The 27,279-nt window shown below is 31.0% G+C and overlaps 1 protein-coding gene across 12 annotated transcripts in view; it reads left to right on the top strand.

Annotated features, from left to right (window-relative positions):
- LOC134695336 (focal adhesion kinase 1-like) overlaps nucleotides 1-25,146 on the top strand; it is a 66,505-nt gene extending 41,359 nt beyond the window's left edge. For 11 of the 12 annotated variants that reach the window (XM_063556624.1, XM_063556633.1, XM_063556607.1 and 8 more), the window contains 14 exons: nucleotides 5,618-5,721; nucleotides 6,294-6,409; nucleotides 6,714-6,814; nucleotides 8,611-8,700; nucleotides 8,981-9,185; nucleotides 12,007-12,086; nucleotides 13,698-14,218; nucleotides 14,627-14,770; nucleotides 15,526-15,646; nucleotides 16,088-16,210; nucleotides 21,076-21,131; nucleotides 21,619-21,759; nucleotides 22,017-22,097; nucleotides 22,854-25,146. In XM_063556624.1, coding sequence (XP_063412694.1) covers nucleotides 5,618-5,721; nucleotides 6,294-6,409; nucleotides 6,714-6,814; nucleotides 8,611-8,700; nucleotides 8,981-9,185; nucleotides 12,007-12,086; nucleotides 13,698-14,218; nucleotides 14,627-14,770; nucleotides 15,526-15,646; nucleotides 16,088-16,210; nucleotides 21,076-21,131; nucleotides 21,619-21,759; nucleotides 22,017-22,097; nucleotides 22,854-23,048 — 2,078 coding nt within the window. In that variant the 3' untranslated portion in view covers nucleotides 23,049-25,146. The remainder of the gene's footprint in view (nucleotides 1-5,617; nucleotides 5,722-6,293; nucleotides 6,410-6,713; nucleotides 6,815-8,610; nucleotides 8,701-8,980; nucleotides 9,186-12,006; nucleotides 12,087-13,697; nucleotides 14,219-14,626; nucleotides 14,771-15,525; nucleotides 15,647-16,087; nucleotides 16,211-21,075; nucleotides 21,132-21,618; nucleotides 21,760-22,016; nucleotides 22,098-22,853) is intronic. The other variant, XM_063556601.1, reaches the window with a different exon arrangement.
- The last annotated feature ends 2,133 nt before the right edge of the window (nucleotides 25,147-27,279 follow it).

The raw sequence follows: 27,279 nt of genomic DNA, 5'->3' as shown, positions 1-27,279 counted from the left end.
TTTGGATTTCTATCGGAACACACGGCCGTTATCCATCGAAAGAGAAACTCCCGAGAGATATCGAGTATTTATGCAAGTCATGCCATGTCAAGGTCGTTAAAAACTTTCGTTTGTTGTTGAAGATGAAACGTTCCATTACAGATTTTTTCCCCTCAAAGCGACACAAAGGTGTGGATTTTTATGATAATACAATTTATAAAGTTTGCATGCATTGTTTTTCAATTTGTTCTGTTGTGTTTATAAACGGATAGTTTAAATCGCGAATGAATCGATGACATAGCAGTGTTCCAGCTAGGTCGTTTCAAAGGGCGCGGCGCCCACCCTTTTTTCAGTTGCGCCCGTGCCCTTTTTGACGATTTCGGGGCGTCCTGTGCCTTTTTCTAGGCGTCCTGCCCTTTTAGAGATCGATGGTGTTTGATTTCATTTCCTTGTTGACCCTATAATTAATATCGATTTTCATCATTAATCAAGGTAATTAATACCTGCAGGTTAAATTGACAACCTACTGACTTCACTTGACAGCTTGTGTGTCTAACAAACTGTTAATTAACATTTATTACCTGAGCTTTAGGTCATAAATTATCCGCGAATTTGAAGCGTTTGTAAATATATTTTCTCAGTTATTTCCCCCTTGTTTAGCCTCAATCAAATTTATTATCCTTCAAATGTTATTTACTATTAAAAATTGAAATAAACATGAATTTAATAAGAAATTGCATAATTATGCATATTTAGTGATCAGAAATTTATTTTGAACTTGCAGAGATAAATATTTTGCAAATTATTTTTTATCTTTATACTTTTTTAAACGTCTGACAGATTATGATCACTACCTTTTCTTCAACTTAGATATGATACCTATATGCAATAACTCCTGTAAACATGAGGAGAAGTATAATGATAAATACACTGATAATTACAGTACACTAGCACCACACATTTTACATTAACTGTTTAATGGTTGATAACTATTTTTTAGTAAAAAAAATATAGTTTTACTTTAACTATCAAAATAATGTTTGATTTACATCTTTAATAAAATATGCCTTTTATAAATTATCTTTCACGCGTTAAATGTGCACAACAGGCCTGAACACTTCAAACAAATACGGAAAAATTCCTACGATAAAGGAATATTTACAAATCAAATATGTGCACAATAATTTGCTGACAGAATCAAAAATATAATTTAATTTTGAAAAATTAAGTCACACTTAACAAGAATACATGTACATTTGTACTCATGAAACTAAGACTTTAATAGTAGTTAGAAAATATCAATTGAGGGGCATTAAGATAAAGATGTAAATTAAAACTCTAATTTTGAAATAAAGAAAAAATGTGAATGTTACTTCTTGTGATCATTAACATTTGGCTACATACTTAAACAGGTAAATATTTTTTATCCTTTTTTATGGTAATTTTCATTATGAATTATTGCCAATGGGGCCAATACATGTATATGTAGAAATCATTCCAATGCACTCAAAAACAATGTGTGATTATATATGAAGAGATGAAAAGTGTGACTTAATTTCAGATCCAATTTTGTTTGTTTAAGTTATGCATGGATGACTTGAAAAAGTTTTTTGTTTCAACTGCATGTTTATTTTTGGATTTGACCAATACAAATCATGTAAGTATATATAATTTAAGCCTTTAAAGATTTAGACATAACAAATCAATACAGAATAAAAAATAAGATGAAACAACATGTGATGTAGTTTTATCAGAAAGACAACACAAAATGTATTTTGAATTTAAAGGTTCTATATTTTTATAAATGAAGTAACTGTTGTAAACAGTATTTAATCAAAGAACGATGCAATTTAGCAATTACATATATTGAAAATAACTGGTACATGTATGATGTTTATAATTTATATAAATATTTTTTTGAAACACACTCCATTAGCCGCATCATTTAATTTTTCTTTATTCAGGATTGATTAGTTGTATTTACTATTATATGTTTCAGGCAATGACTGTGTTGACATTAATGGCAATGCAATAGATGAATCACCCTCCCCTACAAGTAGCTGCTATGATAAAGATCAGCATAGTGAAGAAAAAGAACCTGAGCCAGGATCTTCAACAGAAACGGCAACACACCCTACTAGTAGTTCTGTTAATGAACAGTCTCAATCTTCAAAAGATTATATCTCAATGCCAAATGAAAAGAGTTATGGTCCGTGGAATTTTAAACAATGTAAAACAAACGTAGAAGATTTATTTGAGAACAAAGCAGTACATTCCTTTTTTACATGTAAAGATGCTGACTGTTCAACTATTCATACTGATTCCCAGATCTTCAAAAAATTTAAACACTCCTGGCTTAACAGTAAAAATTGGTGGCTCTGTTTTGTTGAAAATGATGGCATGTTTTGTTTGGTTTGCAAAAAGCATCAGATGAAGCACCCACAAAACCAACGCAGTGTATTTGCCTCTACACCAAGTGTAAGATTCAAAATCGATTCTCTAAATACTCATGTGCAAAGTAAATTACATATTGCTGCTTTACAAAATGAGTTATTACAACAAGTTTCGGTATTCCATCAAGAAGTTATTAAGAAAACAGAAGTGAATAACACTGTTTTAAACCAAGTATTTTCTTCAGCATATTTCTTAATGAAAGAATTTGTAGCAAATAAAAAACTACTTCCACTCTTGCAGTTTATTGAAAAAATCTTTGAGGTTGACCATTTAAAGTTCTTTCAACACAGATCAGCAAGGTCACAAACTGAGATTTTTCGAACTCTGGGGGATGTGATGAAAGAAATAATGTTAGAGAATGTACGAAAGTCTAATGCGTTTGGATTGATGACAGATGAAGTGGCAGACATTTCTGTGAAAGAAAATTTAGTAACTTTTATACAGTACTACAGCTTTAAAGATGAAGAAACTAAAACAAACTTTTTGTCCTGTAAAGATATTCTTGAGAAACACAATGCTGCTAATGCTGAGACAATAACTGGTCTGTTGCTTGAAGAACTTGAATCAGACAAGTTAGATGTTTCAAAACTTACAGGTTTCTCCTCTGATGGAGCTTCTGTGATGGTTGGTAAAAGAACAGGTGTCGCTACACGTCTCAGAGAAAAAAATCCATGTCTAATAAACATCCACTGTGTATGCCACAAGCTTGCCCTTTCTTGTGCTGATTCTAACGAGTCCATCAGTTTTATCAAGAATATGGAAATTATTCTTCGTCAACTTTGGCAACTCTTTGAAAATTCACCGAAGAAAATGGCCATTTACTTAAAAACTCAGAAGGAATTGAAAAATATTACCATGGGGGATAAGGCCCAAAAAGTTGTAAGCAAAAGATTAAAGAAGGCATGTAGGACAAGATGGCTTAGTCTTGAATCATCAGTCAAAGCAGTATTTTCAGAATATGAAGTTATTCTTCATACATTAAGTAAGTTAGAAAAAGATGACGCAGCAGCATGTGGACTTTTAAAAAAGATGAAAGGTCTTAAGTTTCTTGGAGCTATATACATTTTAAATGACATTTTGCCAATACTAGCTGATTTATCAAGACTATTTCAGAAAGACTCTTTAAACTTTTCTGTGATATGCCCAGCAATTAACATGACAAAGGACAAGCTGAAACAACTTATTGAGGAAGATAAACCTATTGAAAGTTTAAGAAATGATATAGATTCTTTCACAAATATGTGTGCAGAAATAAACTTGACAAAGAAAGATTCTGATGAACTAACATCTCTTTTCAAAAAGTATGTCGATGCATTAATCAAAAACATTGATAGACGATTTGAAGATTGTGGAGAAGTCTTATCGTCTTTTGCAATTTTTGACCCAACACTTCTACCAAAAACTGATGAAACAGGATTTAAAGAGTATGGAGAAGATTCGATCAAAGTGTTGGGAGAACATTTCTATCAAGATGATGAAGAAGAAAAGAAAAATCAGAAAGCTGAAAAACTGCTGACAGAATGGCAAGGATTGAAATATCAGATCAATGACAATTTGAAAAAGATCATGCCTCAAGATGTGAAAGATGGAAAATCCAAAATTACAGCCACTGAATGGCTTTTAAACCAACTAGTCAGAAACAAATCATTTTGCAACTTCTATCCTAGTATAGTTTTTATAGCAGAAGTTGCATTGGCACTTCCAGTGTCCAATGCATGGCCTGAGAGAGGGGCTAGTGCATTAAAAAATGTTAAGACAAAGCAAAGAAACAGACTAACCAGCCACATGCTAGACTCAATTCTTCATGTATGTATAAACGGGCCACCTGTTGAGTCATTAGAAGGTGAAGCTCTTATCAAACGAGCAGTAACAACCTGGACTGGTGCAAAAAATCGAAGACGATTACCAGCAAACAGAGCTCCTACATCTAAAGTACAAGAAAACACCATGACTTGTAAAGCACCTGTACTCGAAGATGCAAGTGTTCAGACAGAGACACCGACAGAAATTGTCACTATTGAAACTGAAGTCAGACAGACATTGAATGAAGTTCGAAATGCAATGAAAATCCTAGAACTTGATGAAATGGATAATCTCTCCGAAGATGATTGTTCCTCTTCTGATGATTTAGATAAATAAATTTCATTTAACCAATTTGATAGTCTGAATTTTACCCACCATGTTGTGTTGACTTGTCTAAGTACATTTGGTTATACGAGTTCTAAAAACAAGAAGATTTTCATTCTATTTTTATTTGTATTTCTATTACAACTTAAATATATCATGACAAAATGACAAAATTATTACAAAACAAAAGCTTAAAAGACATGATAATATAGAATATAGTGTGCATCCTATCTATAATTAAATAATAATAAATAAAATTGCTTGTATCCAATACAGAATAGAACAGAATTCTTAATTTTGTCAACGTTCATGACGTTTAAATTATAGTAGTATTCAAAGTCTTAAAATTGTGCAGACAAAATTTTTTAGAAAAAAATTCTCCTAATAATATGCCCATTTAACAAGCATGAAATATTGTCTTAAAATTCGTCAGATGCCAGGATTTTGAATCTAGATTTCAAAAAATTTTCGGGGGGGCAAGACCCCCCGGACCCCCCCTTTTATCCGGTGACCGCCTACTTATTCATTTTGGCCTGTTAGGCCAAAATGAATGGAAAACCCTGAACTTAGTCATGAAAGATTTCAGTTTAAAGAAGTATATTTAAATTTTTGAAGTAAGGGAGATGACTCTACTCATCAGAGTTTGTAAAAAGCATATCATAGGATAATGCTATAAAGAAGAGTATAACTGCTAAAAAAGGAAAGAGATACCATGGGGCAATAAAAAAAATCTGAAGTAAAGCAGATTAATTTGTATGAAATGATTGGTCACTTTGATTCAACTTTCTATTGAGTTAAGTGTCTTACAATGATTTTAAAGATGGCTGACAACACTAGAACTTTCTACATATAAGAAAAAGCAGAGATAAATGTTTGAAATATGATTTCATGGTATTTTTTTAAATCTTTATCCGATGCACATGATGACCAATTTTCCTGTCACTGGATGAAAACATAACTTTTTTTTACACCTTATATAATTTTCTGTCATATTTTAGACCAGTTTGAAATACTTACTTCATAAGAAAGATTTATTTTATATAATTTGTATTTTCAGTTGTCATGCAGCAGTTTGATCACCCCCACATCATACATTTGATTGGTATATGTTCTGAAACTCGACCAGTTTGGATTGTCATGGAATTGGCAAAGCATGGAGAGGTTTGATTTATTTTTTACATACTGTGGATTCATTGATATTTGTTGGATACCAATTTTTGTGGATTTCATTGGTACATGGAAACCACAAATTTAGATATTCAATGAATTGCAAATTTTCTAATGGAATGTAAGCAGACTTTGCCAAAACCAGGAAATTAGATATCTATGAAAATGCAAGTTTTCCTCAAACCATGAAAATTGGTTTCCACAAAAATAAATTAATCCACAGTACCTTTCACATCAGTTCTCACTTTAGAAAGACTATTATGAAAAACAGTAAAGCATCTAGTGTTTCAACAGTACTCATAATTTGATATAGCTATGATCAAATAAAAAATCATTTTATAATATTACATTGTAATCAGATTATGTAGACATTCATACACCAAAATTAATATGATGTTTGTTGTGTTTTTTTCAAAACCTGTCAAACTTATTTTCAAAATAATGAGTTTTTTCTGTATATTGATATTTCATTATGTTCATTTACTTTGAAAATTAAGAGTATATCTTCCGAGGAATTACTGTTTGGTCTTTTATACTCAATAAATTGTATGTATCTTTTATTTCAGATGAGAGCATATCTTCAAAACAACCGTCCTCGTTTAGATTTATGTACACTATTAGTATATACTTGTCAACTAAGTACAGCTTTGTCATATTTGGAAAGTAAAAAGTTTGTACATAGGTAAGATTATATTTTTTCACAGTTATTATTTTGATTGTTCACTCAAACATTTTGGAAAGAGAGTTAAGAGTAAGATACTCTCCTATCATATTTCAGACTCATCTATAAGATAATACTACAGCAAAGAAAGATTCTGAATTGTTTTCTTTCTGCATGATTTTTAAAGATTTTTTTTTGGTCAGTTTTCATCCATATATTGATGGATTGTAAATAAAGAAGATTCAAATCATTGCAAATTTTTTAAGCATAAGTTACCACTTTAATGATATATGATATTGAATTTGATGCATTTATTTTTTCACAGAGATATAGCTGCCAGGAATGTTTTGGTTTCATCTCATGATTGTGTAAAACTGGCAGACTTTGGTTTATCCAGAGTTGTTGAGGAACAAAGTTATTATAAAGGTAAATATCCAGTAAAACTATTTGGGCCACGGTTTTTTAATTTGTTGGTTTACGGATTTTTCACATAAAATAGTCGGGTCGGTCGGTCGGAAAAAAAAAGAAAAAAAATATCTTTCAAAACAGAAAAAATATGCATATTCACCTTACAAACAAAATGTTTGTCTTATCTGCTGTTTTGTCATCATTTTTTAACATTAAGTTATTATTGATCAGTGATCATGAACATCGCATGACATCGTTTAATAATTTCCTGTAAAAAAGGGGGGTTGCACGGACAAAGACGAAATTAAATCGTCATTTCACAAACAAGAAAAACAGATTCGCATAGCTCTCAATCAATTCCAGAAAACTTGGTGAATAATGATTTTCAAGCACAAAAACTGATAAAGAAAAAAAATATAAAAATGTCGTACAAAAATGTTTCAAATTAACACACGTGTCGAAAAACGTAATAGACTCGTCCACTGGAAAAACGACAATATCGGGTTAATCAGTTGTCATGCAATTCGGTTTTTTCCCAATGATCGATATTTTTTGTTATCTATGAAACAAGAAAATTTCAAATGATTTGTTAATATTCAGTACTTTAATTGATGTATTCCACCAGTCCACATTTGGACAAGTCTATTTCTCTGAGATGATGCATCTTACGGACTGATGACAAATAAGGGAAACGAAGTTATTTTGTAATTGGTGTTAAACACAGATTTCGTTCCGTAAAATTATTTGCGCAATAGACATTTCAAGGTCAGTTATTATGGATTTGTCTATTTTTAGAAACGTAAATTGGAAGTTTTATTTTTCACAACAGAAAGTGTTATCAACTTTGTTAATGATTAATGCATTTCATTTCATAATAAAAGAAAATTTTAATTATTTTTCAGGGATAATGCATTTATAAGGGTCGGCGGGAATAAAAAACGTGAAAAGTAAATTTTATTTTTATTTTGAAAATCGGCAAAATCGGGTCGGCGGATCCGTAAACCAACAAATAAAAAAAACGTGGCCTTGGGAAGGAGGATTTAATTTATGTTACTCATACATGTTTAACTTTTTGTATAGGAAAGTTTAATTGGAATGAAAATTAATAGGGGGAAAAAATACCAAACTCCAAATAAAATAACAAACAGAAAGTCTCTAATCAAATGGCAAAATCAAAAGCTGGAACACATCAAACGAATGGATAACAACATATATATACTGTATAGCAGGTTATTTTTGCAGATGTAAAGTTTTGCTGTTGACATTGAATAAGGTATACAAAATATTTTGGCAGATTCATAACTTTTATCAATACATTGTATATACCTTTGCATGTGCACTTTTAAATTTGCAGAAATTATTTGGCGCTATGTTCTATCCACGAAAATAAGGGAAAAATTTACACCCAACAAAAATAACCTGCTATACGTTACATTGTATGGATAAGGCTATCATTAGTAAATTTTCTTCCATGCAGATCCTCTATTCAAGTCTTAAGTATACAAATAGCTTTTTACCCCTCCAATCTTTAAAACTGTTCAGTTTTATAGTATTGAAGTTTCTGAAGTTACTCTGTTCATTGGTATTCCTTTTATTTGAAGTTGAAGTATATATCTCTATGCACAATGTATGGCACAGTTATCAAATAGTTGTTTTCCAATGTTGAGAAATAGTAAGCCAGACATATTTCTTTATCAACAATTTATTTCTTTTTTTATTGTTTGTAAATGTTCTTCATGATATGTGAAATTATTTTCTGATGATTGTCACTCTTGTTATTAACAGTTTATGAATTTATAAATTTTCATTTCTAGCATCCAAAGGAAAACTGCCAATAAAATGGATGGCTCCAGAATCTATAAACTTTAGAAGATTTACTACAGCCAGTGATGTGTGGATGTTTGGTAAGTCTAATTTCAATCATAGTCAGCTTTAAAAATAACAGTATGCTAACCCTTAGATGTCTTTTTATTGGCTTATTTGGGTCGCTTTGAAAAAAAAAAAAGAATTTGCCAAATATACTGTACAATAGAATACACTAACCACAAACACCTGACTTTTATGAAAATATACACTTAAAAAAAAAGACAAACAACAATCTGTATGTTATCAGAGGAAATGAATATCAAATGTATAAATCTTTTCACAACACATCTATAGTTCAGTCATTATTTTGCTTTACAGGTGTATGCATATGGGAGATACTTATGTATGGAATTAAACCATTCCAAGGTGTAAAAAATAATGATGTGATAGGTAAAATAGAGAATGGTGAGCGCCTTCCATTGCCACCTGGTTGTCCTCCAGCCATGTATAATCTGATGTGTGCGTGCTGGTCTTATGAACCCACTAGTCGACCATCATTTGCTGATACCAAAGGTCGCCTTTCGTAAGTATAATGAAATTTATTTTACAGAATTCAATCCAGTGGTGGATCCAGAACTTTTCCTAAGGGGGGTCCGCTGACTGACATAAAGGGGGGGGCCACTCCAGTCATGCTTCAATGATTCCCTATATAATCAACTAAATTTTTCCCACGAAAAGGGGGGGGGGGGCCATGGATACGCCTATGAAATCAAGTTTTGAAAAATTTTATGTGCACGACCAAATAGTTCATACACAATAAGGAAATATTGTCTAAAGATTGATAATTGTAAGTTATAGCTATTTGTATGATTTTATTTGACTAGAAACTGAAACAGCATTTAAATTGAAAACTCAAGTGTTCCTTGCTTCTGCATAAAAATCAGCCTTCCCATATATCCATCCTCATGTGATTGAATTTTGCTTTGTGTGGTATTAAATGAATAGTCTACATTACTCAACATATTTTTTATACCCCACTGTAGGGCATTATGTTTTCCAGTCTGCACGTTCCTTCATCTGTCATTTGTCCATGCATCCGTCTTTCCTATCTCAGGTTTAAATTTTTCGTGGTAGTTATGCTGAAGACCAATCTACATGAAACTTAAAACACATCTTCCCTATGATATGATCTTTCTAATTTTAATGCCTAATTAAGTTATTGACCCCAATTTCAAGGTCTACTGAACATAGAAAATGATAGTGTGAGTGGGGCATTCCTGTACTAAGGACACATTCTTAAGATTTGATTATAGATGGAGAATTATTTTTATACCCGTAGTCTGCTTAATGATCTCACTCAGTAGTTGTTATACGACCGCAAAAATTGAAAAAATTTTGGTCGTATATTGTTATGATGTTGGTGTTGTCGTCATCTGAAGACATTTAGTTTTCGCACTATAACTTTAGTATAAGTAAATAGAAATCTATAAAATTAAAACACAAGGTTTATGCCTATAAAAGGGAGGTTGGGATTGATTTTGGGAGTTTTGATCCCATCAGTTTAGGAATAAGGGACCAAAAAAGGGCCCAAATAGGCATTTTTCTTGGTTTTCACTCAATAACTTTAGTTTAAGTAAACAGAAATCTATGAAATTTTAACATAATGTTTAATACAAAAGGAAGGTTTGGATTGATTTTGGGAGTTTTGGTCCTAACAGTTAAGGAATAATGGGCCAAAGAAAGGTCCAAAATAAGAATTTTTCTTGGTTTTTGCACAATCACTTTAGTATAAGTAAATAGAAATCTATAAAATTTTAACACAAGGTTGATGACCTCAAATGTAAGGTTTGGAGTTATTTTGGGAGTTTTGGTCCCAAAATTTTAGGAATAAGGGGCCAAAAGGGGCCAAAATTTAACTTTGTTTGATTTCATCAAAAATGAAGTATTGGGGTTCTTTGATATGCCAAATCTACTTGTGTATTTAGGTTCTGGATTTTTGGTCCTGTTTTCAAATTGGTGTACATTAAGGTCCAAAGGGTCCAAAATTAAACTTCGTTTGATTTTAACAAAAATTTAATTCTTGGGGTTCTTTGATATGCTGAATCTAAACATCTACTTAGATTTTTGATTATGGGCCCAGTTTTCAAGTTGGTCCAAATCGGGGTCTGAAATTAAACTTTGTTTGATTTCAACAAAAATTGAATATATGGGGTTCTTCAATATTCTGAATCTAACCATGTACTTAGATTTTTAATATTTGGGCCCAGTTCTGAAATTGGTCCACATTGAGGTCTAAAGGGTCTAAAATTGAACATTATTTGATTTCATCAAAAATTGGATTCTTGGTTTTTTTTGACATGCTGAATCTAACCATGTATTTAGATTTTGGATATTGGACCATAATAGGTAAATGTCCAATTTAAAAATTTTAAGTGTAAGTTCTTAGACCACATTCATTCTGTGTCAGAAACCTATGTTGTGTCAACTATTTAATCACAATCCAAATTCAGAGCTGTATCAAGCTTAAATGTTGTGTCCATACTTGCCCCAACTGGTCAGGGTTTAACCTCTGCGGTCGTATAAAGCTGTGCCCTGCAGATCATCTGGTTGACTTTGAAACCAGTTCTGCAATAACTATTCTACCTTTGTTTGATGGCAACAAGTACCTATTTTTCTGCCCTTTGAACCCCACAGTATCTTGTTTTAGTTGAATAAACTTGCTTATCTACACTTGTTTTGCAGACACTGTCTCTAATGTTCTTGAATAAGGGAGGTCATGTTATTGCAATCATTATCAAAATATTGAGAATTATATCAACCATTTTGCTGTTTATTCATTTTGAATATGTATGAAACTCATTTACCTGAAAATAACTTCATCATGCATAAATTATGATGCTTCATTTGTATGAAGTCATAAGTGCCATTTATAAGGGAAGAGGATAACTTATTTTGTGAAAATGATTATATATGACAATGTAAATGTTTGAAAAAATAAAGATAGAATGTGAATCTTTTGACCAAGGGCAAACTCATTTTGTTGCTTGACTTCCTTTAGCATTTATTCAAGGTTGAAGGATCTTAGGATGTTAAATATATCTTCATTCATAAATGCATATCTTATTTAAGAATTGCATATCTCTTTTTAAAAGATAAAAATAATGGAATCTTTATAATGCAGCTGAGTAATGTAATTACGATTAGAGAAAACAGTAATCTTAAAGATTCTAATGTTCATTTTTTTCAATGATTTAAAAAAAAAAACAACATTGAATTGAAAAATGAACAAATCTAAAGCTGTAGTCATAAGTCATAAGTGATAATTCAATTTTTGTGGGCTAATCCTTTGATGTGAAGTAGAATTAAATGTTATAATTAAGATGAAAAAATAATTTGGTTTGTAGTGAGATTTTAGAAGAAGAAAGATTCCGACAGGAAGAAGAGATGAGAAGAGATAACCGGAGGATACAAGATATAAATTGGAGTATGTATGATAAATAGGTCAAGTGGTCAAATAGACCATAGTTAGGTTTGAGATGTTGAAGTACTCTACTAGTTATTAAAATCTGTACCTTTATAAAGTATTATTATTAATAGATGTCTGTATGCTGTACTAATTGACTCTACCAACACTTTAATTGAATACAATACTGAATACAGTACAAAATGTCTATATTTTTTTAAATTGAAAAAATTATAAAAGATTCCTTTAACACTTAGCTTCCAAGTAAGCTGTTCTATGCAATTGTTTTAGGTGCTCTGTGTTTAGAATGCTTTTTTGTGTCAAATTCATCCTTCATCCCTAAAAATAACCAACCAATCATTTAAATTATACTGACTCTGTTTTTCTTAAATTCTTAGATATTCTTTATAAATAATGCCTGTAATAAATTTTTAGAAATAATTATTTGTGAATAAAGTTTTGAGCTACTGGTTATGTAATTTAACAAAAAAAATACTCCATTTGCTTTCGCAGTTTCTAAATTTAACAGTTATTGAGACTAGGCTTATTATAAACACATACAATATGGTGGTTTCTTTGAAATAACAATAGGATTTTTTTGTATATCTATGATCATTGATGAGTATTGTATTTTACTAAGAACGTGACCCTCTCCCAGCAGCCCCTTTGTTTCAGGTATTTATTTGTTGACTTACATCATTATTTGACATGATTACCCCTTATTAAAAACTTTTCTTCCTGTAAGGAAGTTAGTACTTATTGGGATTACATGCAAATTATTTAAATTGTTTCAAATTTTAGGAAGGAAATTAAATAATTGAGCAATTGATTTATTTTGTGAAGGAGATCAATACTTGGCTGACAAGATACACCGATCTTCATTGAGTGTTTTTAGTTGGATTTTGTTCGGACTGACTCCATTATCATGATGAGAAACTTCATCGACTTGAAAATGTTACTTAACTTTTGTTCCCCTGTCTTGGACCTCATCATGTGAAGTTCATTTAAGTTTGTTGAAGAGATTTTTGTTTTTACAAATTCTCAAAATGAGTTTCAAGCGAGCTGGTTTGAGATTGTCTGCAAAATTTAAAAGGAATTCAGACAAGGAAAACAGTAAATATAGTGTTGGAATTATTAGAAAGATTTTTTTGGATTGAAATGTGATTGTTGTTAAGGATATTGAATAAATTGTGTGTTGGAAAACAAAAGAATTAAACATTTCATTCAAAAATATTATTTAAAACTAACGAGACTATTTGATTGAAATCTATAATGAAAATGTTTAAAAAGATCACAATATTTGAGGAAAATAATGGATAGATAACCTGATATAGAAAACATTGATGAAAAAAGTAACAGGTGCTATTGATTCAAAAATAATTGTTACTAATTGAAGTTAATTGAGGCTTACTTGTTAATAATTTATTTGTATTGTAGACTGAATATAGTGCAATGATACACAGGGTAGTTATCATACTTGTTTCTTTTGTAGTTACTATGAGATAAAAACTGGAACAATGTCATTCAGCAATGCTAATGCTATATATTTCCTAATGACAAAATGTTATTAAGAGAATATATTCAGAGATATTTTAAAGTTTTCATGTGAATAACACATTGTTTTTATTTCAGGATCAAGTGGATCTGATATTGAGGAACCACCTCCAAAACCAGCCCGACCCCAGTACCCTGCCATGTCACCCACAGGTTCCACACCCAATCTGGCCATCAACCACAGCATAGCATCTCTACCACATCACTGGAACAGTACAACAAACCTGCCAATAGGACATAGTACCCCATCAGGACCTAGTCCACAACACCCTCCTCCAGGAACCATTCCAAGGATGTCGGAGCAGAGAGTGAATGATCTTGGTCCAACGGAAATAAATCTCCAACATTACTTTCCGTCATCATCAGGATATACTGCTGTATCATCAGTCCCTCATATCCATCAGGATAATCATAATGACTTAGTGCAAGGACACTCTCAAATACCTGGGGAAAGAGGTCTGGTGTACCCTCGATACCAAGTGCCTCGTAATCCCCAGGAATGTGCCGAGATATTTGGTGGACATTATGAATCCACTTCCCCTCGGGGTTCAGCTGTGATAAATGACAATTATACTCAGGAAGGCCAATCAGAAATGCCAGTAAGTTTTTTAGTCATCTTAAATCTAAAATATTTAATATGTATGCTTTTCTCAAGAATGTAGAAAAAAACAAATAATAACCCTTGTCTGTTTGTTTTTTTGTTTGTAAGTTTTAATTTAGTCCTCCTTTGCATAGTCTCTTGTAAATATATCAGACTTACATTCTCTAAATCCTTTTTATTAAGTAAGGCAAATTTCAACAAATTTGAAATCTTTATAGCAATTGTTCTAATGCCTACAAAAAGAAAATTCTTGTCATGAAACTTTCTTTGACTAGTTTCAGTATTAATCAAGTAACAGTATGTGTCCTTTAATATCACAAAGAGAGGGGTTAATAGAACACTTTTCTTTTATTCTGTTATTTCTAAAGACCAAATGATCGAATCAGAAAATTTGAATCTGTTTTAGGACTGGGAATTCCGCGAACCATTAGTGCTAAATAATAATCACCATGATGAATCTGATCCTAATGTGATAGAACAGAGATTACAACAACAACAACAACAGTTAGAAGAAGATGCAAGATGGCTTCAGGCCTCGGAGAAAAATCTAGTAAGAGTTAGTTATAAAGATATAAATGAAAATATTGCTAATGAGCAATGATAAAAATTTAGGAGACAGGAGAAGTGTTGAGCTAAGGTCATGATAATATTATTTAACTGTAAAAAAACTTCTTCTTTGACATAAAACACAACATTTTTGGGATGTTGATTAACCATCCAGTTCAATGTCGTCCCCCTTTCTTCACTCTTATCCTTTTGAATTGTTATTCTATGACAATTTCTTCAAAACAAGGTTGAAATATAGCATAAAATTGAGAATGGAAATGGGGAATGTGTCAAAGAGACAACAACCCAACCATATAAAAAACAACAGCAGAAGGTCACCAACAGGTCTTCCATGTAGTGAGAAATTCCCGCACCCAGAGGCGTCCTTCAGCTGGCCCCTAAACAAATATATACTAGTTCAGTGATAATGAACGCCATACTAATTTCAAAATTGTATACAAGAAACTAAATTAAAAAAATACAAGACTAAAAGGCCAGAGGCTCCTGACTTGGGACAGGCGCAAAAATGCGGCGGGGTTAAACATGTTTATGAGATCTCAACCCTCCCCCTATACCTATAGCCAATGTAGAAAAGTAAATGCATAACAATACGCACATTTAAAAATTCAATTCAATTCAAGAGAATTCCGAGCAGCATTGTTTTAGTTATACAAAGTAACATTTATTTATCATTAAAATTTTGCAATATTTATTCAATGCTATCTTTTATTTCAAATTTCAAAACCAATCTTTTTAAAGGGCAGAGACAAATATGCTGTTCCTATTAAACCTAAAAACAGGGAATCTACAAAAGAAAATGCTCCACCAGTGCAAATGGTAGAAACTAGACCAACAATAACAATCCAGAATAGAATTTCAGGTATGTAATTATATAGTAGAATTTATACAAATAGTTAGTGAATAATTCTAAATTCACTGCCTTTTAGCAGTGTAGTACTTAAATTTTATACTATTTTTTCTACAAATGGTAAATACAGAATAAGCAAATTATGTTTATAGTATTGGGAATGTATTGTGCATTTTTATTTAGAGTGATTGAAATTTAAAAGGCATTGAGACAAATTTTGACCAAAAGGACAAGGATGAAAAACAACTACAGATCAGCATATGGTCTTTCTGATACACAAAACAAAGGATTGAAGTAAAAGTTATTTTTTAATGGAATACTATAAAGGCAGGAAACCCTCAATGGTCCATTATTTACCCTTTTCTGTGTATTTTATTTGTAAAGCAAAAGGAGATGTATTTTCAAACAAAATAAAACTGTTTGCTGGCGATACATGATAATATTGTGTTTTAGACGGTGAGAAATCAGCAGCTGATTCCTTAGGTCAAGATCTAGAGTCATTAGATCAATTGGCAGAAGATTTGGGTGTAACTCTCAATGCAGACAAAATGAAATCTATGCACTTAACAATAAAAAGTAATGTTGATGGGATATCATTATGCATGAATGTAATACTTCTCTACAAAATATATCAGAACATAAACATCTTGGCTTAACACTTTCATATAATGGACATTCTCTAGAAAGACTCCACATTGCCAGAATAGGCAACAGAAAAACAAATTATTGCTTCTTATAAAACCATTTCTGGAGATGTTTGTTATTGAATTACTGCAGATGTCTTGTCAAATGCAAACCCAACGGCTCTTTGTGTCAGAATTTTTGGTTGCGATCATAAAATGCCCATTAAAGGGAAATTCCGTGATTTTTTACTTATCATCTAATTATGTTCATCTTAACATAAAAAACACATTTGCAAAGTTTTAAATTTATATTCCTTCTAATAACGGAGAAAATCAAGTATCTGTAACTTTTTTGGTTTAATTCTCGAGTGGGTTGTGACGTATTAGCCCGATTTATTGAATTCTGGGAAAAAATAGAATCTGTTTAACTCTTAGAGCTTATCGACAATATACGTAATTAAAAGCGCACAGCTGACGAATGGTCGTAGTTATTAACCACAATATAATAATGAACGAAAATAAATATGCATATACCGTTTTGTATTGATTGAATTAAACTCCTATAAAATTATATCTAGTAAATGTTTTTGAATAAATTTAATTAATTATTGTTGAGATTTTATTCATAAAATATTTATTGAACATTTTTACTGATATTGAACTGAAAATATTTCAGTTCTATTTACCGTTATTGTTTTGATAATCATTTCAATGCAACTAATGTGTGAGCAGAGTGTGTATATTATTTTGTAAAGGTCACTGTATTTCTCGGCTTGAGGTCAATTCGTTTACCTTGTAGCTATTTAGCCGCAGGTGTGAGTTTAAGCGTACACAGGTATAAATGTTGTTATTTGGAAAGGATAAACAGAAAAAATTAGAAAGAGTATGATGTCACGATGTTAATACACTAAGATTTAATACACGATGAGAATAAAGATTCAATAATTAAATTGTGTAAATTAATTGAAAATCAAATTCAGATTCGTAAATCCGCAAATGTTTAAAAATAAAAGGAAACAATTTTTGATTACTTTCTTAGCGGCAATTGGCGTAAAGATTCAAATATGAGGTAAAAAATAGTAGTTTTAATCTTTAATAAAAACTAAATGCAATATTACCCAATTTGATATACAAAATGTACCATTGTACATCTGTTTGATATCATTGACTTTACCGGAATTTCTTAACTTGTATTCAAATCTGGCTGTGTTTAAATGCTAATAAAACTATTGCAATTTTAAAGTTTTTAATTGATAAAAAAATACAACATACATGATTTTTTTTTTAGTTTCTTTTTAACATTTTATTCTTACAAGTTACATAATTAAATTCATTTGACAATCATTTACACGAACTTTTTGTGAAAAAATACCAATTATCTAAGCTAAGGCATTATTTTTTTTAAGGATTTTTGAGGATTTTTTTTTTTATTCTATGATAATATTTGTGCAGTGTTGAACATGATAGCCGTCATTAATCCAAATAAGTCATATAGTAGTTGTAAAAAAAGTTAAATTTTATTCATGCATAACTGATATTGACGAATTTAGAATAGTTCGTCCATACATCGTTGTTCTTGAAACAATCATTATTAGTATACATGTGAGTTTCCTGACGTATACGAGCCATTGAGGATGAGCTCCAGAGAAAGCAGACTAGTAGCGTTTCATTCGTTTGTTTGTTGGGAAAGGAGAGGAAATGCAACCGCTTGTACAGATAAACGACAGAATTACCATACAAGCATTTATAGTCAACACAATCAGAAACAGTTCCCATCGTTAGACGGGGAATATGAAGGCTTTCAAGAATGAACAAGTGACATGTCTAACTCGAACAGTTAGAAAACGCACTATCGACATCGACCGCTTGTTCTTGAAATTTGAAATTGTATGCATATATCCGTATACGTTTATGATAGTGATGAGCTCGTGTCTGACAAAAACTAAATTCCTTCATGGTTATATCTTGCCATACGTTTATATTGGTTTGTAAGGTGATTACTCAAAATCGTTATTTGAAAATCCTGTTTGTGAGATGTATATTCATTTTAATACAGAAATTTCGTCTATATATTTCACAAGTGTATAACACGGAGAAGCTCTGAAGGTCCATTACTTCCATTTTGTTTGGGTGTGAACCATCGATGTTGACAGCAATATCAAAGAATAAGATGATGATGGTAGAAAGAACTATGGGCGTCATGTGGCAAATATTACATGCATATCGAACAATGAGTTGTCAATCTGTATGAAAAGATTTCCTGTACAACCATATTATTGAGAAGGAATGTTTACATGCTATACTCTCGTACTAGTATTACAGGGTTCTTGTGGCGTTCACCTTAGACACACATCTTTTTAACGATGTTTAAAAAAAGACAGAACCAATTTAATGTCATATTTCCTTATTTTTTAAATATAACTAAAAGTCTTTCATCTGACAAGAATACCCCTATTTAGCGGACAAGTAATTTATTCTTTTTTTCTGTTATTGAATACCAAGAAAGAAAATTTGAAACTTTGATACTCAAAAGTTTCCCAGCAAAATATTCACATCCCTTCGGGATAATTAGCGTTCGTCCAGTGGCATATATAACAATTGTGATGACGAATTCCTTCCTCTGTTCGAGAACAATCTTATTGAAATATAAATCTGTGATTTTACTATGTCCACAACTTCAATGAACCAAAGCAAAAGTTATACATCGACCTGTATTTAAATCAAATTAGTTCTCTTCTTCTTCTGGTATACAATAGTCTGTCGACTATTGATTAGTGCATACTGTTGGCATATGTGGACTAGTCTATTTACAACACTTTTACCCCTATTTATTCAGAATATATGTTTTTTTCTTATGTTCAATGTATACATGTATATATTTTAAATTGCGCTATAGTTCCGTAACTTTCTATCCAGTCGTATAAACGAATCGTCGGCAAGTGCGTACATTTTTTTAAATCAATATTTCTGGTATGTTCCAATCTGTCCTTCACTTTTGACTATCAGTATATATTACATTTTCCCAAATTCACCCTTGGAAAAAATATTTAAATAGATTTTAATTTCATCAAATCTTATTTTTTGGGTATTATTTATAGTTTTATGAACAATATTCTTTACACCAGAAATGTTATTTATAAACAAGCGTATGAGTTTGGTAATGACAAGTAAGACAGAGTTGTATATTATACATCTGATAGTTCAAAATGGAAAGTTAAATGTTATCAGCCGTGTACACTGATCAATACCTGCAGAAGTGAAACGATGCGTGAACTTGCAAGCCCGACAGGAAATCGCTTGAATACCTGGACGTGTCACCTCACACCCCTCACAATACCTTAAAAAGTAATACCTTTAGCCATGCTGGTGATCAGAAGAGGGAAGATCAAAATTTATTTGAAAACAGTTTATTACTTTAAAGAATTATGAACAAATTAGATTTCCGAAAACAATTTTCATGGAACACTTATTTATGATTTCAACTTTGACTTTTCACCTAATTCCAATATCAAGTTTAAAAACATCAGACCATGGTAATTTAAAGAATATTTTCCGTATCAAGTTAGTTAGTCGGATAAAACAACCATACGATTGACAAGATATCGACACGCAATTACGACTACATCGGTTACTGTGGTTTTGTTTCTTTGTGGTTTATAGACATATCTTTTTTTATTAATCGGGAAAGAAGACAAAATGGCGGAACCGTAGAATTGATACTCTAAATTTAAAATCGATGGTGGTCGCTTATCTAGCGGAATAAAACTTTAATATCTATGAATTTGAGCATTTTTATACAGAATGAACATAATATCAATTTTTGATTTTTTTGCGAAGTTTCCCTTTAAACTACATTTCATATTTCTTAGATTTAAAAAAAACATATATTCATCAAGAACACATCCTGAATTAACTGCTGGTTTCAAAAGTTTATAAAAATTTACAGCTTATGAACATTTGCTTTGTATGTATCTGTTTCTTTGTCTCACATAAAAATATATAAAGAGACCCTTGCTGACATGTCAGTTTTCTCTAGTTCTTACAATTTATATAAATAGAATGACTCTGTAGCAGTGAGTTAGTGAATTTGAGTAAATATCATTTAAAAGTTTTAATTTGACTCTTTACCATAACTTATTATTGTAGTAAAAATTTGACATTATTATCTTAAGTAGTGGACTGGCAAGGGATTCACTGATAATTTTATATGATATCTGTAAACTGAATAAAGCACTCCAAGAAGTGGGGGTTGCCTCCCCTGACTCACTGCAATAATGAATGATCTATGAATTATCAGAAATATATTATATATTATCAATTATTTTATCCATCTTATATTAGATAGGCTTTGTATAGTTTTTCTTTTTGCCCAATCTCTTTGTTCAAATTGAATTGACCATAATCATTTGGCCTTCAACTATGAGCAAAACTTATACCATATAGGAATTCTTGAAAAAAAACATTGAAAAAATAAAACTTGAAATGAAAACCATGCAGTTATTACAGAAGGGAATAACATCATTTAATAAATTAATATAAGCTCGTTCAAAGTCCAGATTCTACAAATAAATAAATAAATAAAATGTTTTTCCAGACTAAGATATTAATCAATACCCCTTCAACAGGTTTAGTGTGTGGACAACATGTGCAGAAGAAAATTGTATATTATATAACTAAGCATCTGATATAAAAAATTAAAAAACATCTCTTGTTGAAATAATTTTTATAAAGCTATTTGACCAAAAAAAAATATACAATGCAACCTTTCTTCTGTAACATTTAAATCATAAGTTCATGAAAAATTTGTTTAATTTTCAGGTGGGAGTCGTAGCAGTAGTACTAGTGGATCAGATGGTCTTATATCTCCTAAACTGGTTAGTATCAACTAAAACATAAAGTTCTCAGATCTTATAATTTTTGGTGTTAATGAAGAAAACTGCTCAATGAATGCAGTTTTCTGTCTATATTTTCTTTGTGGAAACATGATGTGTAGCCAAGAAACAACAAAATAATTTAAAAGGAAAATTCTCACCAAATATAAAGTATTTTTTTGTGTTTGCAAGTACATTTCCAATTCATACAAGTTGATGTAAAACAAGAAAAATCAAGAAAAATTACAACATATGCAGATTCCTTCATGATTTGTTGCCATGGTAAAAAGTAATAGGCGGGGGAAAAAAATAAAAAAATTTGAGCACCTTTTTAATCAGTATTGTTAGGGAAAAATAAAAACACAAATAATTACTTTTCAATTTGCATTTATATTTGGGCAAAATACGCACCTTTATCAACCCCAATGCCTTTAATTTTCAGTACAATAATACAATTTTTACATAAACACTGTTTACATTTACTTTTTAGCCTGAACCCCCACCATCACCTGGAATTGATCGTACTAATGATCCAGTTTATGATAATACCACTAATGTTGTGAGAGCTGTTATGACATTTACAAAGGGACTTAACTCAATGAAACCAGAATTATACATTGACCATATCAAGGTTTGTATTAAAAGACAGTACAAATTCTACCACTGCATTCTGTTAACCATTTAATTAAAAAAATCTAGATAAAAGGATTTAGTGTTTCAAAAAATAACTTTGATTATTAGAGAAATTTTCCAATTTTCTTTGGATGTAATTAAGATGTTATTGTGTTTAATATTGACTTATATAAAAACTGTCAATATGTTTTATTTACAAGGGGTTAAGGGATAGTTATCAGTAAACTATAAAATGTTATTCTTGACACATTACAGGATATTGGACTTCAACTTCGTGGTTTGTTAGCCTGTGTAGATGATTTTTTACAACAAGTGCGTCAAAAAGAATTTGAAGAGGTAATTTATTTTTATTAGGCTGCTACAGTAAAAGTCAATTTTCTTAATATTCCTCTTATAAGTCCCCTACCATCCAAGTCTAGAGGACTATGTACTGTCATACAATACTCTCTGAATGCTTGTTAACTGCTTCGAAGTTGATTAGGGGCCTTGGTGGCCGAGTGAACTAAGAAGTTACTACTATAATAACTAGCCGGTCAACACTGAGGTTGTGAGTTCAAACCCTGCTCTTGTGGTTGACTGGACTCAAATCTTAATTGTTGACCAGGATTGTAAGTGTTCCTATCGAAGGTGGGTGGTTTTCACTGAGCACTCTGGCTTCCTCCAGTAATAAAAACTGGCCTCCACAAAATAGCCTTAAAGCAGTGCTTAAAAGTGGCTTTAACACTAAAAAAACAAATCAAAGTTGATTATAAAGGACCTTATAAAAGCAACAAAGAACAGAGCAAAGTAAAAGTTTTTCTGGAAAAAATTAAACAGTACCTTATACAAAAAAATCATATGGAATAACTATGTATTGTTGATAAATCTGTCACTGTTCAAGTATTAACGAAATTGCCCATAATCAATGATTCTTTATCAACTTTTCATCAATGGTAAAAAAAAAAGTTATTTAGTCGACAATAAAGTTCTATTTGTATGTGTTAGCAAATTGATGTTTCACACAGTAAGCATTAGGGAAATAAGCCACTGAAAATGACACTATAATGTATTTTTTATTTGAATATTTAATCTTACATTTTCTTTCCTCTGTAGGTACAGATGTCACAAAAGGTATTATCCACAGACATGGCTGCTTTGATAAGTTCAATGAAACTGGCCCAACAGTATGCCTTGACCACTGTGGACGCTGAATACAGAAAAGGAATGCTCAAAGCTGCCCATGTATTGGCTGTCGACTCCAAAAATTTATTAGATGTTATCGATAAAACTAGATTGAAAAAAAGCTGATAGCTCAAATATCTGGGCATTGTTTGAAAACTAATGACTTCATTATTTCACATTATAAGAATGTTATTATGCTGATTTTACTAAATATTTTTATACTGAATTCTTATAATTAAAGTTAGAAATTTTCCTTTTGAACTATGCTCAAATTTTGATGAGATTTTGATCTTGCCTTAGCATAAATATACCATGTAAACATTGGTCATTTTCTTGCATGCCTCAAGTCTCATATTTCTAACTTTACAGTTTTAGAAAACATGTCAACAGTTTGAAAAGGTACTGATTTTACCAATATTTTTGAAACAATCTGACATGACTAGTGTCATGTTTTGTTAATGTTTTGACAAGAAAACGTCAAATGTCTATCTGCAATTTATGATATTTAATTTAATTGTTTACAAAATAACTATTTGATTTTCTAGCAATGTAAAAATTGATTTATTTATTCTTGAAAACTGTATTTTAGCTTGACTTTTTAATAACAATATTTATTTTATGTACAAAAACACTATGGTGCTATTGTGTTTTGTTTGTCTTTTAGACATATCCCTGAGAGAAAACACTCCACAGCCTTTGCTTACTGTCCATATCTACAAAGAAAGAAACAATTATTATTTGGTTGTGAAATGGAATAAGTGTCCTTGTTTTGTATTATTTTGAGGCCAAGTTTCTTTAAGGGGGTTTTGAGGATTTACACACTGTTTTTATAAGACTTTGATAATCATATTTTGATGGACTGTAGCTTTTTTTAATGTTCAAGAAGTGTATTGATAGCATCATTTTTTTTCAATGCTATGAATTGTTAAACTACATTGGGAAATTTGCTAGTCATTTGCAGAAACTCATTAATCCATGGTAATATTTAAGATACAAATATTGTGATTAGATGATGAAATTGTTATTATTGAATTCTTGGCCAATGTTGCCATGTTATTTCTAGTTTGATGTTGGAATGGTCTCAGGCTGGTGTACAAAAAATGACATAACTTTAATCCTTTAGATTCTCAAATGGTAAAGCAATCTGTGTTATAATAACAAAATGTACAAATCTGCTCTTGTATTCTTTTCACATTGCAAAAATAAAACTGCTTGAATCTGTGGAAGATATTTTTTCTAAATGACTTTCATATTTCTTGAGTTTCAAGCACACAGGATTAAGTACATATTGTCAAATTTTAAACTTCTTAGCTGCTTCACAAATCAAATAGTAATCTAGTTTTTTTCTTTACCAGTTTTAGTTAGTTAAAAGGAATTGCATTTTTATCAATTTTGCATCTACTTTTTTTTCTCACTAAGTTTCGAATGAAAGAAGAGAATTGATTGAATGTGATATACTTGTATATGTTAACAGATACACCTTGTTTTAATATGTAAATATTGCTTGTAAAAGATATATAAATGTGGATGTGTGCAATATTTAGGTGATCTATATCATTATTGAGTGTGATTGATGTATAGAGAATAACTGATTGTAGATCTACTATAAAATAATATAATTACTCCATGACATACACATATGCATATTTAAAGCAATTTAAAGCTTGCCTCTATTATATAGTCGTGGTCATCTCCAGCTGAATTGTATTATTAAATTATAAAGACCAAAGCATTTGTGAGTTTAAACCTTTGATAGTATTTGTATATTTAAGTTATCTTGTTACAGAGAAAGTAGATTTACTCTCATAAAAGAAGTGAACCCTTTGCAATAAAATTACTTCTACATCTTTTGATTAGGTGTCACTAAAATGTATAAGTTTATGTAACAAATAGCTATTTTGTAATATTCAGACAAAATAAGTTTATATCATGCAAACAATATAATAACATTGTCGTCTATTTCATTCCTATGTTTCTGTTTACACATATGTAGGTTAATTACAATTAAATGGATATATTTCAGAAAAAAAATAGGTTTTTAATTGAAGGGTGACATTGTGTATCTGATGGTGTCATCTTTTTAATTCCATAAGAGTGTACATATCTTTAAATAATTCTATTTATAAAGTACCATTATTCCCACCAGTATTGTGTTTGTATCATGTAAATATCCATCTTGTAAACTTCTCATATGTCTCATCATTAAATAAAACTCACAAGAACAGCCATAAACTAGTTTGTTATTATATCTAGTCGTCTGGCCATAGAGCATAACCCTTATCCCTTACATTGACATTCCACAACAAACATTAATACATTTTTCTAAGACACCTTTATTTTTATCCAGCCTGTGACATTTATGTCAAGAAAGTAAGATTCAGTCGTTGGCAGTGTCAACCTATTTTATGATATTTGTACAGAGGCTTGTTGAAGACCAAAAAACAGTATCCAGAATCAAATATTTTTATTTACCAGTATTTTTTTTATAAATAGAATTTTAGTTTTTTTTAGGAGATAATGACAAAGTTTGAAAAAAAAACATTTTCATTTTCAGTATTTTTCTGATTAATGAACTTGTTTTTTACACAGGGACTCGGTTAGCAGATTAAAATTGTGTAAATCAATGTTTTTGATTTATTTTCTATTATTTCCTGTCTATTTGCATTACTTTATTAACATATTTAACTATTTCTTTGTTTTCTGGCAATGTGCAATTTACTATCCATATCCGTATACTGAAAAATCCTAGGATTTCATGGATTGTTTTAAATTTGGAAAGTCTTCTTCAAGACCAAGAAAAAGCATCTAAAACTAAAGGCTCTTTAGAGCCTGTGTTGCTCACCTTAATCTATGTGCATGTTAAACGAAGGACACAGATGGATTCATGACAAAATTGTGTTTTGGTGATGGTGATGTGTTTGTAGATCTTACTTTACTGAACATTCTTGCTGCTTACAATTATCTCTATCTATAATGAACTGGAACCAGTAGTTATAGTGGAAAATATTTTAAAAATTTATGAAAATTGTTAAAAATTGACTATAAAGGGAAATAACTATTCAAGGGGTCAATTGACTGTTTTGGTTATGTTAACTTATTTTATGTATTACTTTGCTGTACATTATTGCTGTTTGCAGTATATCTCTATTTATAATAATATTCAAGATAATAACCAAAAGTGGCAACATTTTCTAAAATTACCAATTCAGGGGCAGCAACCCAACAACAGGATGCCTGAATGGTCTGAAATGGATGTTGACCTGAGGAACAATTTTATCCTGTCAGATTTGCTCTAAATGCTTGGTTTCAGAGATATGAGTCAAAAACTGCATTTACCATTTATACTATTTTTACTGTCGGCCTTCTTGTTCACAGGCAGGGTCATCGGACACAATTTTAAAACCAGATACCCTATTGATGTTTGTGGACAAGTTTGATAAAATTTGTCTTAGCAGTTTCAGAGAAGATTTTTGTAAAAGATTACAAATATTATGAAAAATTTACTATAAAGGGCAATAACTCCTTAAGGGACCAATTGACCACTTTGGTGATGTTGACTTATTTGTAGATCTTACTTTGTTGAACATTATTGCTGTTAACAGTTTATCTCTATCTATAATAATATTCAAGATAATAACCAAAAAACAGCAAAATTTTCTTAAAATTATCAATGCAGGGGCAGCAGCATAATAACAGGTTGTCTGATTCATTTGAAAATTTATGGGCAAATAGATCTTCACCTGATCAACAATTTTACCCCCATGTCAGATTTGCTCTAAATGCTTTGGTTTCAGAGGTATAAGCCAAAATCTACATTTTACCCCTATGTTCTATTTTTAGCCATGGCAGCCATCTTGATTGACGTTTTAAAACTAGATACCCCAATGATAATTGTGGCCAAGTTTGGTTAAATTTGGCCATGTAGTGTCAGAGGAAAAAGGTATTTGTTAAAGTTAACAACGAAGGACGACTATGAACGCCAAGTGATGAGAAAAGCTCACTTGGCCCTTAGGGCCAGGTGAGCTTAAAAGCTTGATTTTTTTTTTTATTTAGGAGGACTATTTTCTAAACGCCTTCACATATTGAACTGAATTAACAAAATAATAGTCAACAAAATATTACATATAAAACTGAAGACTTAGCAACAAAAAAAACACATAAGACCGGGGATGATCTCAGGTACTCCAGGAGGGTTAGACAATTCTGCTCCTCGTGTGGCAGTGTTTCTGCTGCTCCTGAAAGTACAAATTTTGTGATAAATCTAATTCAGTGATGTCCTTGTATTCAAGGCATTGAGATTTAGTAACATTAGAAACATATCCAGCAGATATAGTGTTTATTGGCCAACCATCTCGTA

The sequence above is a fragment of the Mytilus trossulus genome, chromosome 1 (assembly GCF_036588685.1).
Source record: "Mytilus trossulus isolate FHL-02 chromosome 1, PNRI_Mtr1.1.1.hap1, whole genome shotgun sequence".
NCBI lineage: Eukaryota > Metazoa > Mollusca > Bivalvia > Mytilida > Mytilidae > Mytilus > Mytilus trossulus.
This window is presented reverse-complemented; position numbering and strand designations above follow the sequence as displayed.